At 50.0% G+C, this 12346-nt stretch overlaps 2 protein-coding genes across 2 annotated transcripts in view; one reads left to right on the top strand and one right to left on the bottom strand.

The window, feature by feature from the left end:
- Positions 1 to 11807, bottom strand: part of SF3B3 (splicing factor 3b subunit 3) — a 307537-nt gene extending 295730 nt beyond the window's left edge. Inside the window, exon 1 of the mRNA XM_033940443.1 lies at positions 11659 to 11807. The gene's annotated coding sequence lies outside the window, so the exon portion shown is untranslated. The remainder of the gene's footprint in view (positions 1 to 11658) is intronic.
- Positions 11808 to 11831: 24 nt separating this feature from the next.
- The window catches only part of COG4 (component of oligomeric golgi complex 4), a 158006-nt gene continuing 157491 nt past the window's right edge, over positions 11832 to 12346 (top strand). The window contains exon 1 of the mRNA XM_033940444.1: positions 11832 to 12040. Within this exon, the coding sequence (XP_033796335.1) occupies positions 11894 to 12040 (147 nt within the window). The 5' untranslated portion in view covers positions 11832 to 11893. The remainder of the gene's footprint in view (positions 12041 to 12346) is intronic.

Below are 12346 nucleotides of genomic sequence, written 5' to 3'. Positions count from 1 at the left end.
AGTGACATGAAGAAAAAAAAAAAAAAAAAAAAATGCTAAATGAATACTTCTGTTCGGTGTTTACAGACGAAAAACCTGGATGAGGATCCAAACAATTCACAAAGACATATGTGGGACAAGGCTGTGAGTTGCAGTCGGAAGCAATTTTGGGGCTGTGGAGTTTAAGTTGGTCAAAATGTGCAACTACAACTCCTAATACAGTCATTCAAATATTATAATGCTTAAATTTCTTATTTCACAGATAATTTGATTAACCCATTTGTTTCAGGATATGTTTTATTTTTAGAATATACAGTGGTGCCTCGCATAACGAACGCCTCGCACAGCGAACGCTGCGCACAACGAACTTTATGTCTTGCTCCCTACAACGAACTTCGTTTCACACAACGAAGTCGCCCGAGCTGCATCCTTCCACGCAGGCACTGCGCTTAACTGCCCTCTCTCCGCCTGGCTCCCTCTTGCCCCCCCAACTCCCCGACACGATCGGGGCAAAAACGAGCCCAAGCCCTCTTGTCCCGCCGATTCCCCAACTCCCCGACAATATCGGGCCAGGAGGGAGCCCAAGTCCTCCTGGCCACGGCGACCCCCTAACCCCACCCTGCACTACATTACGGGCAGGAGGGATCCCAGGCCCTCCTGCCCTCGACGCAAACCCCCCTCCCCCCAAGAACCTCCGACCGCCCCCCCCAGCCGACCCGCGATCCCCTGGCCGACCCCCACGACACCCCCACCCCCCTTCCCCGTACCTTTCTGTAGTTGGCCGGACAGACGGGAGCCAAACCCGCCTGTCCGGCAGGCAGCCAACGATGGAATGAGGCCGGATTGGCCCATCCGTCCCAAAGCTCCGCCTACTGGTGGGGCCTAAGGCGCCTGGGCCAATCAGAATAGGCCCGGGAGCCTTAGGTCCCTCCTGGGGGCGGGGCCTGAGGCACATGGGCCCAACCCGACCATGTGCCTCAGGCCCTGCCCCCAGGAGGGACCTAAGGCTCCCGGGCCTATTCTGATTGGCCCAGGCGCCTTAGGCCCCACCAGTAGGCGGAGCTTTGGGACGAATGGGCCAATCCGACCTCATTCCGTCGTTGGCTGCCTGCCGGACAGGCGGGTTTGGCTCCCGTCTGTCCGGCCAACTACAGAAAGGTACGGGGAAGGGGGGTGGGGGTGTCGTGGGGGTCGGCCAGGGGGGTCGCGGGTCAGCTGGGGGGGCGGGCGGAGGTTCTTGGGGGGGGCAGTCGTTGGGGGGGGGGGGGTTTGCGTCGAGGGCAGGAGGGCCTGGGATCCCTCCTGCCCGTAATGTAGTGCGGGGTGGGGTTAGGGGGTCGCCGTGGCCAGGAGGATTTAGGCTCCCTCCTGGCCCGAACAACTAGGGGGGGGAGGTCGCCAGGGCCAGGAGGACTTACCGTAAGCACCGTAAGGAGGTAAAGAAGGAGATGTTAGGGCATGTAAAGTAAGGGCATGTAAACAGTACCCGGCGTATAAGACGACCCCCGACTTTGGGGAGGATTTTAAGGTACTGAAAAGTCGTCTTATACGCCGGCAAATACGGTATGTTTTTAGATGTATCTAAATAAAAATAATAACAAAAAATTTATCTTTTTTTATGTCATCTTAGCATATTTTATGCTACAGAACGAATTATTTTTTTTAACATGTATTGTTATGGGAAAACGCGTTTCACATAACGAACTTTTCGCATAACAAACTTGCTCCTGGAACCAATTAAGTTCGTTGTGTGAGGCACCACTGTATTTGTATTAGTCAAGTTCTTTGGTGATTATGTGATTGGTGATTTGGTGATCCTTGAAGATTATATATGTGCAAAACTAATCCATTTGGAGAAATTTCCCCAAAAGAATACCAGATAAAAATGAGACAAAAAAGGCAAATCAGGATGACAAAAGCATACGAAGAAGAAAACAGGCTAAACTGTAAAATGAGTTGACAAGACAACCCTCCCCCAGTATATATACTGTATAGGGCAGAAGAGGAAGAGCAGAGAAGAAATTGCAAGACTCAAAGATTTTGAAAAATGATGTGGAGAGTGACATGAAGTAAAAAAAAAAAAAAATGCTAAATGAATACTTCTGTTCGGTGTTTACAGACGAAAAACCTGGATGAGGATCCAAACAATTCACAAAGACATATGTGGGACAAGGCTGTGAGTTGCAGTCGGAAGCAATTTTGGGGCTGTGGAGTTTAAGTTGGTCAAAATGTGCAACTACAACTCCTAATACAGTCATTCAAATATTATAATGCTTAAATTTCTTATTTCACAGATAATTTGATTAACCCATTTGTTTCAGGATATGTTTTATTTTTAGAATATATTTGTATTAATCAAGTTCTTTGGTGATTACAAAAAGCACAGTTACTTACCGTAACAGGTGTTATCCAGGGACAGCAGGCATATATTCTCACATGTGGGTGACGTCATCTACGGAGCCCCGATGCGGAAGCATTTTCAAGCAAACTTGATTGAAGATTTAAGTTTGCTCTGCTGCTCCACGCATGCGTGCCTTCCTGCTCCACTAGGGGGTGCATCCCCTCGTGGTCTCCAGTTCACTTAACTAGCCAAGAAGCCAACCTCGGGGAGGTGGGTGGGTTGTGAGAATATATGCCTGCTGTCCCTGGATAACACCTGTTACGGTAAGTAACTGTGCTTTATCCCAGGACAAGCAGGCATGATATTCTCACATGTGGGTGACCTCCAAGCTTACTGCAGAGGGATGGAGGGAAGTTGGCAATTTAAGCAAATAGATTTCGCAACACCGATTGGCCGAACCGGCCATCGCTTCTGGACAGGGAGTCCAGACAGTAGTGGGAGGTGAAGGTATGAACCGAAGACCATGTGGCAGCCTTGCAGATTTCCTCAATAGGTGTTGACCTGAGGAAGGCTACGGAGGCTGCCATCGCTCGGACTTTGTGTCCCGTTACTCGACCATGCAGCGCGAGACCAGCCTGAGCGTAGCAAAAGGAGATGCAATCGGCCAACCAGTTGGACAAGGTGCGTTTGGAAACTGGGTGGCCTAACCGGTTTGGGTCGAAGGACAAAAACAGTTGTGTGACTTTCCGGTGTGGCTGAGTGCGTTGGAGGTAAAAGGCCAACGCTCTTTTGCAGTCAAGAGTGTGGAGCGCCACTTCTCCGGGGTGAGAGTGGGGCTTGGGAAAAAACACAGGTAAGACAATGGACTGATTGAGATGGAAATCAGACACTACTTTAGGTAGGAACTTTGGATGGGTGCGGAGTACCACCTTGTCGTGATGGAATACCGTGAAGGGTGGGTCCGCTACCAGGGCTTGTAGCTCACTAACCCGCCGTGCGGACGTGAGTGCAAGTAGGAAAATTACCTTCCAAGTGAGGAATTTTGGATGGCATTTGTCTAGGGGCTCAAATGGAGGTTTCATTAGTTGAGCCAGAACCACGTTAAGGTCCCAAACCACCGGGGGAGGTTTGAGAGGGGGGTGGACGTTCAGCAGGCCCTTCATGAAGCGAGTGACTAAGGGATGGAGCGAGAGGGCTTTCCCTTCCAGGGGCTGATGAAAGGCCGCAATCGCACTGAGGTGTACTCGAATGGAGTTGGTCTTTAGGCCGGAATGAGATAGTTGAAGTAGATAGTCAAGGACCAGGGGGACGGGGACCGACACCGGGTCCTGGCTGTGGGAGGAGCACCAGGTTGAGAATCTGGTCCACTTTTGGGAGTAGCAGGTTCTCGTCGAGGTTTTTCTAGAGGCCTCCAATATCTCCTTGACTGATTGAGACACGGGGAGAGCAGTCAGGGGGAGAGAAACCAAGCATTCAGATGAAGAGATTGAAGATTGGGATGTAACAGTGAACCCTGACCCTGTGACAGTAGAGAGGGAAACAGAGGCAGAGGCAGTGGATCTCTGACACTGAGTTGAAGTAGAAGGGAAAACCACGGCTGGCGTGGCCAGCGAGGGGCAATCAGGATCAGGGTGGCTTGTACTGTTTTCAGGTGGACAAGCGTCCGCAGTATCAGAGGGAACGGCGGGAACGCGTACAGGAACCTTCCCTCCCAATCGAGGAGGAAGGCGTCGGCCTCGAGCCGGTCCGGGGAGTATATCCGGGAGCAGAAGAGAGGCAGCTTGTGATTGTGGGGGGACGCGAACAGGTCTATTTGAGGCGTCCCCCACCGTTCGAACACTCCTCGTAGGGCCTGAGAGCGTAGTGACCACTCGTGTGGCTGGAGGAGGCGGCTGAGTTTGTCCGCCAGGCAGTTTTGTTCTCCTTGTATGTACACCGCCCGAAGGAAGGTGTTGTTGGAGATTGTCCATTTCCAGAGGCGCAGGGCTTCCCGGCAAAGGGGCCAAGATCCTGTGCCCCCTTGTTTGTTTACGTAGTACATCGCTACTTGATTGTCGGTTCGGATGAGAACCACTCGGTCGCGGAGTAGATGTTGGAAGGCTACTGCTGCGAGGTAGATGGCCCGAAGTTCTAGCACGTTGATGTGGCAGCGGCGGTCTTGTGCTGACCACATTCCTTGGGTGCGCAGGCCGTCTAGATGGGCTCCCCAAGCGTACTCCGACGAGTCCGTGGTGAGTACCTTGCTGTGGGGTGGGGTGAGGAAGAGCAAACCTTTGGAAAGATTTGAAGAGTCGGCCCACCAGCGGAGCGATCGTTGCAATGAAGGAGTCACTGTCACGGAGCGGTCGATCGGGTCCCGGTCTTGACGCCATTGAGACGCCAGGGTCCATTGAGGGATTCTCAGATGGAGGCGGGCGAAGGGTGTGACATGGACGGTGGAGGCCATGTGGCCCAGGAGGATCATCATCTGTCGGGCTGATACTGAGGTCAGCCGAGAGATCCTTCGGCTCAGACTTACTAACGCCTCCCGGCGCGGAGGGGGGAGGAAGGAACGGAGGCGAACCGTGTCCAGCGTGGCCCCGATGAACTGTAGGGATTGTGAGGGGCGTAGTTGAGATTTTGGGAAGTTTATTTCGAACCCCAGACTTTGTAGATAGGTAATAGTCTGTTGGGTCGCTGAGATAGCCCCTTCTTTGGACGGGGCTTTGATTAGCCAGTCGTCCAGGTAGGGGAATACCTGGAGGCCCTGGGAGCGTAAGGTTGCTGCTACCACCACGAGGCACTTGGTGAAGACCCGAGGTGATGATGCTAGTCCGAAGGGGAGGACTCGGTATTGTAGGTGCCAGTCCCCTACTTGGAAACGCAAAAACTTGCGGTGAGCGGGGTGCACTGGGACATGTGTGTACGCCTCCTTGAGATCGAGGGAGCAGAGCCAGTCGCCCTCGTCGATCAGGGGGTAGAGTGTTGGTAGTGAGAGCATCCGAAACTTTTCCCGTACTAGGAATTTGTTGAGGCGTCTCAAGTCTAGTATTGGGCGTAGGTCTCCCGTTTTTTTCGGTACCAGAAAGTAACGGGAGTAGAAGCCCTTCCCCCGTTGGTCGGGGGGAACCTTCTCCACTGCTCTCAGGCGAAGCAGGTCTCGAGCTTCGGAGAGGAGTAGAGGTAGCTGAGTCCTGTTGGGAGGGCAATTCCTTGGGGGGTTGTCCGGGGGAATGGCCCGAAAGTTGAGAGAGTACCCTGATGAGATCACGCCAAGGACCCATGCGTCTGTCGTGAGCTGTTCCCAGCGAGGGTAAAAGGCTTTGAGTCGACCTCCGATGGGAAGGCGGTCTGGGACTATGGCGGAGGGGGCCCGCCCCCTTCCGCGTGTCCCGTCAAAAGGACGGGGATGGTTTGGTGGTCGCGGGCGGTTGGGACTTGGGCATGGCCCTTTGATGGGCTTGCGGACGTCTGGGTGGGGGCCGCGAGAAAGCAAGGGTGGACTTTTGTGGGTAGCGGCGCGGAGGGGCCCTGTATGGCCTGGGCGCTGGCGGTTTGGGCTTTTGCCGGACAAGGGAGGCAAATGAGCGTTCATGTTCGGAGAGGCGTTTTGTCGCCGCCTCGATAGTGTCATCGAACAATTCCTTTCCCACGCAGGGGAGGTTTGCTAACCGGTCCTGTAAGTTGGGGTCCATGTCGACCAGGCGCAGCCAAGCTAGTCGGCGCATGGCGATAGCGAAGGCTGCTTCTCTGGAGGAAAGTTCGAAGCCATCGTAGGCCGCGTGGAATAGATGAAGGCGCAGGTTGGAGAGGGACTCTAAAAGCAGGCCGAACGTTTCCTGCCGGGAGGCCGGTAGGTCAGTCTCAAAGGCTCTCAATAGTCCAATGAGGTGTTTGAGGTATGATGTGAAGGTGAAAGTGTAGCTTTGCACCCTAGAGGCCATCATTGCGTTTTGGTATAGTCTCCTGCCGAACTTGTCCAGGGTTCGGCCTTCCCGGCCTGGGGGTACCGCTGCTGAGACTCGGGACGGGTGAGCCTTTTTCAAGGAGGATTCCACTAGCAGCGATTGGTGGGAGAGCTGTGGTTGCTCGAATCCCGGATAAGGTACTGTGCGGTACTTGGCCTCCATTTTGGAGGGTACGGCCGTGACCATGTAGGGGGTCTCCAGGTTCCTGAAGAAGGCCTGTTGGAGCACCGGGTTAGGTGGTAAGCGGAGGGACTCTCTGGGCAGTGATGGCATATCCAGCTCCGCCAGGTACTCCTTAGAGTATCTGGAGTCGGACTGGAGATCTAAGTCCAATGCGTGGCCCATGTCTTGGACAAAGCGAGTGAAGGATGGGCGAGATGTCCCCGGAGCCCCGTGCGGGGTCAGGGAACGAGACCTTCGCCGGGTGGAGAAGGATAAGGAGGCTTCCCTCGAGTATCGAGGTTCATGCTCTGATCCATGCTCCGAGGTTGGGGAAGCACTGTGAGAGTGTTCCGGGGTTGTCGATCTTCGGCGTCTCGAGGAGCCCCTCGGAGACGATGCCGGGGTTAGGGGTACCGATCGATGTCGGATTGGTGACCTCGATCCGGATTCCCTCGGAGAATGCGTCCGAGGGGGAGTTCGGAGGATGCGCGGGTTGGAGAGTGATAACTCAGCCACCCTTAGTGGTCCCGTACGAGGTGTGGGAGAACGGCCTCGTAGAGTTGGTGAACCTCGTGCCCTCTTGGAGGTACGGCGGTTCGAGGTTTCTGTAGTTCTAACCCGACGTTTTGCCCCTCTGCGGTCTGCGGAGGGGGAACGTTTCGGGCGTCTCGGCGAGGAGTCCGAGGAGGATGGGATGCGGCGAGGATTGCGCACCTTTCCTCGAGGTTGTTCGGTGTGAGGCTCAGGCTGGTCTGGCACATTCGAGGTCGAGGCCGATTGAAACTGGGCCATTGCAGCGGACAGCTCCGACGTGATCATCGCTCGGAGTAGGTCCTGGAAGACGGGTACGGACAGCATCGAGGGCATGTCCCCTGCCTCTGTGCGCTCCACCGGGGGCGACCTCGTATCAGAGTATTCCCGTGTGGTGGAGGCACGCTTGGAGGGCTTAGACGGGGCTGTAAGCATGGGGCTTCCGCCATGCGTCGCCGTTGTCCCCGAGGCTGGCTTCTTCGCTGTTACAGAACCTGAAGAGGGAAGAGGGGACTTACCCGGAGCCGAGGCTTTCTGTTGTCCCGAGGACTTCGGGGTCGAGTCTCGAGGCGATGCCGAGGTTTCCGGGGCCGAGGTCAAGGCCGGGGCCGAGGCCAGGGCCGACCTCGAGGCCGAAGTGGGGGGTTGGTCCGGGGTGAAGAGATCCGCCATGCGGGCTTTTCTTCGGCGGAGGGCCCGGTTTTGGAAAATAGCGCACTGGGGGCAGGAGTCGGTTGGATGAGTCGCCCCCAGACAAAGGATGCACCGGCGATGCGGGTCTGTGAGAGAAAGAAGCCGCTCGCACCGGGTGCACTTTTTAAAGCCGGTCAAAGGCCGGGACATTAAATCGAAAGTAGCCGCGGCTCGATTAGCCACGCGGCCACGGGGACCCGGAAGCCTCCGGGTCGTTGAAAACGAAGCAGGAATCAAGTAAAAAGGTAAGGAATTCGCGCACAGCGACTTAATCGTGAAAAAACAAGAAAAAATCGCGGTGCTAGAAGGCAGTTGGGGCAGAGCCTGAAAAACACGTCTTCTAGGCTCGCAGAAAATTTTGAACTGGAGACCACGAGGGGATGCACCCCCTAGTGGAGCAGGAAGGCACGCATGCGTGGAGCAGCAGAGCAAACTTAAATCTTCAATCAAGTTTGCTTGAAAATGCTTCCGCATCGGGGCTCCGTAGATGACGTCACCCACATGTGAGAATATCATGCCTGCTTGTCCTGGGATAATGTAATATATTTTATGATATTTAAATCAAAGTGGCACTTAGAGAATGGCATGAGGACAAAGTTTGTCCCTGTCATTGAGAGCTCTTTCCCCGTTCCCCAAAACTGTAGATATATAAATAAAGGAGTCGGATTCAAATTGGAGATACCATAAATAAAAGCATTGGAGTCAGAAGGTTTTGTGTACCGACTCCACAGCCCTGATGTGGGAATGGAGTAGATCTCACACCATTCAAAGGAGAAAGGTTATGAACAACTTGTAAAACTAAAAGTGGAAAATGCTACATGGCTGGATGAAATGCAGCTTTTACAAAGCTGTGGTAGTGATTCTCCCTTGACAAATGAACCAAAGCTCACAGGAACTGAATGGGCTTTGGTGCATTTGCCGTGGGAAAATTGCTACCACAGCTTTAACAGAACCTTGAAGACCGGAAAGGTTTCACAGGACTGAAGGTATGATATGTCCATAAAAGTGGTATCTGAGAAGAGGTGGGAAACTATAGGCTGGCAAGCCTTACCTCAGTGGTGGGAAAAGCCATTGAGTGGCTGCTGAAGGAAAGGAGAATGACCTTTCTGGAATAAAAAGGGTTGCATGAAAACCAGATTGAAGGCATCCATTGGATGTGGTGCACTTAAATCTAAGTAAAAACTTTCAAGCATAGGTAGGTAAACTGGATGAGAACTTGGTTAACTGATAGACAATTTAGGGTGGTGGTAAATATAATTCATATGGAAGAGAGGTGAATAGTGGTGTACCTCATGGAATCAGTCCTTGAACTGTTCACGGTCTTTATGCAAATTATGGCTGAAAAGATAGAAGGAAAATCTTGCTTTTTTTGTGAATGATACAAAAATTTGCAATGTAATGAACACCCCAGAGAAAGCAGACATGAGAAATTATTTAAAACCTGGCAATTACACATGTGTGATATGCACAGGAGTACTTGCAGTAATAGTGTTTAAGGATCTCAAAGTGGCAAAACAATGTGACATGGGAATTAGGTTGCACAGGAGAAAGACAAAGCAAGCAGAACAATAAAGTGATAATGCTGTACAGGTCTCTAGTGAAGCCTATATTTACTGTGTTCAGTTTTGGAGGCCTAAGACACAAGGATGATGTGATATATTTGTTTAAATACTTGAGGAAATATTTTTTTTCAGACAGGGAAGATACAGAACTATATAGTATAACAGAAGACTGCCAAAAGGCAAACTTAAAAACATCAGGAAATACTTGGCTCACCAAAAGATTAGTGGATGTCTTAACACCCACCCAGAGAATTGAAAAAGGTGTGGGATAAATAAAATACCTATAACAATTTGGGGAGGGGAGCACTACCCTCATGCCTATCCTTACTAGTGCTGCCTAATTCATGGATTCACTTTGGTGAATCGATTCATTTTCTAAAAATCGGATTCGCCAATTCGGGCCTCCAAAAGCAGAAGCGGCAGTGCTCTGGCAGCGAACAGCCTGTCCTAAACGCTGCCTCTTGCTGGCCGTAGAAAAAATAATTTTATTTTCTGTTTTGTGATTATAATATGTCAGATTTGAAATGTGCATCCTGCCAGAGCTGATGTTAGACTGTGGACATGAGCTAGGACTTAACAGAGAGGAAAAGTCTTTTTTGTTTACACCACATCATCGATGTGGATAGGAGAGGGCAAAGGGGTGGGGGTGGGTGAAGAGGCTATAAAATAAACCCAATAGGACACAGGTGTCAAAGTCGGTCCTCGAGGGCAGGAATCCAGTCGGGTTTTCAGGATTTCCCCAATGAATATGCATGAGATCTATGTGCATGCACTGCTTTCAATGCATATTCATTGGGGAAATCCTGAAAACCCGACTGGATTACGGCCCTCGAGGAGGGACTTTGACACCCCTGCAATAGGATATTTGAAAACAAAAAAAACCCAACTGGGCAGGAAAATCGATTCAATAGGCTGAATTGAGTTGAAAATTTATTTTCTGAATTGGGCAACACTAATTCTTACTCTGTACATTTAAAAACACAGCATAAACATAGAAAACCTGACTTACTCAGCAGTTTTGTGAAACCAGGGCTAGAAGCAACCAAACATTTTGGGATTTTTTAAGGATTTAAACACACTAAAAAATTCAGCAGCCAATATTTTATATGCCCCCAGGTCATGCAAACATCTTAGAGATACTAGACAAAATCGACCTGATCCTAACATTTCCAATCATTATAAATTAAAATATTTTAATGTCAAGCTTGTAATCACTGAACTCAAGCAAGTGTGAACATTATAGCATTATTTAAATGCCAAAAATGTTTTCCAAGTCATAACATACTGCAAAGCAGCAGCAAATTATGTAATCAGTATAGGTAGGGTTACCATATGGCTCCAGAAAAAGGAAGACGGATTGAGATATCCGGGTTTTACTTCCATTGCTTTCAATAGAAGTAAAATATAGAAATTGGGGACAAGTTACACACAATGTAACAAGAGTGAAAAGGTGCATATATTAGATAGAAAAAATCACTCTATAGACCTGTTCAAAGGGTAAAGTTAATTGGATGATGTAACACAGTTCACCAAAACTTGCTCAGAATCAAGGAGGGGAAACTGGGGCGAACCCCAGAAAAACCACCTCACAGCCCAATCATCGCATGGAGGGTAAACAGTATCGTTATATCATTCCATGTATGCTTATAAGTTGAAAAAATATTTGCACTGTAATGATTGAATAGATTTTAAAGTCCAAGAACTAAGCAAACTTAACTTATAGCTTGCGGGTTCAATAGAAGTAAAGCTTAAATGTCTCAATCTAGCCTTCTTACTACCATTGCTCAGTGGAAGTAAAACCTGGATGTCTCAGCCTGTCCTCCTTTTTCTGGAGCATATGGTAACCCTAGCACAGGGATCTCAAAGTTCCTCCCTTGAGTGCTGCAATCCAGTCGGGTTTTCAGGATTTCCCCAATGAATATGCATTGAAAGCAGTGCATGCACATAGATCTCATACATATTCATTGCGGAAATCTTGAAAATCCGACTGGATTGCGGCCTTCAAGGAGGGACTTCGAGACCCCTGCCCTAGCAGAAGCAGTCGGGGAGCCATGGATGACAAATGCGTCTCACTGATCCCCTCCCCAACTTCATAGAAAAAGACACAAAATAAACAGGTTTTCCATAGAAAAGTTTAAAACAAGCTGCTCTTCCACAGGCAAGCATACACAAATCAAGAATCCCAAAAAATGCTTTCAGAAAAATAAAAATTAAGATACCACTCAGAAAGAAAGGGGATATAAAACCAAATAAATAAATATGTTCTGCCCTATCGAATTCAATCAAAAAACGCAATACGCTGCTTCCACTGTTGCATCTCCCAAAAGGCAAAGGGCCTATTATTATAAGCATGAACAAGCAAACAATCGGATGCATTTCGCCGACCAATATCTCTCTAGTTATAAGCACCAGCATACAAACAACAACTTGAACCAGCACTTACCAAAGAAAGGCCGAGGATGAAGAAGATATCGCAAGGCTGAATCCCGCAGAAATTCACTCAGCCGCCATAGCCGCTTCTCCACACCGGAAATCCCCAAGCGGACCGTGAGCTTTTGCCGGAAGTGACGTTGAAAAGCCTTGGCTGATACGTTTAGTGAGATGTTGCCGAAAGTGACGTTCCAAAGCCCTGGGTGATACGTTCAGTGAGATATTGCCGGAAGTGACGTTGAAAAGCTATGGAGGCTACTGTATCTTCGTGTAAAGTGGTAGAGGGGGGAGGAGGAAGTAGTCGGTCTCGCTCGCAGTTTTCTATGCAGTTCATTTCTAATCTGACAGACCTTCAGGAGCTAGAAGAGGTGTATGGACGCCTCTGTGCTGAACAGGTAAGATAGCGGGCACAGGCTAGGCTCACCGGCTTAGCTGTGTGTTGCTGGCTCGAAGTTTGGCTCGACAGAGCTGTGTGCCTTGGTCTCAGAAAAGAACTTTGGTATTTGTAATAGTGTGGGAGGGTGTATTCTAGGACAGAATATTTCGTGGCTACTAGTGTAAGATTAATAGTGGAGGCAAATATAAATGTGCAATAAACGGAATAGGTGCTCGTAGCATTTAGATGAAATTCCTGTCCTGAATCACTGTGTTTGTTGTCTGGTACATTTATATACGACTTTTCTGAGAATTAGATCCAAAGT

Source organism: Geotrypetes seraphini, chromosome 4 (assembly GCF_902459505.1).
Source record: "Geotrypetes seraphini chromosome 4, aGeoSer1.1, whole genome shotgun sequence".
NCBI lineage: Eukaryota > Metazoa > Chordata > Amphibia > Gymnophiona > Dermophiidae > Geotrypetes > Geotrypetes seraphini.
This window is presented reverse-complemented; position numbering and strand designations above follow the sequence as displayed.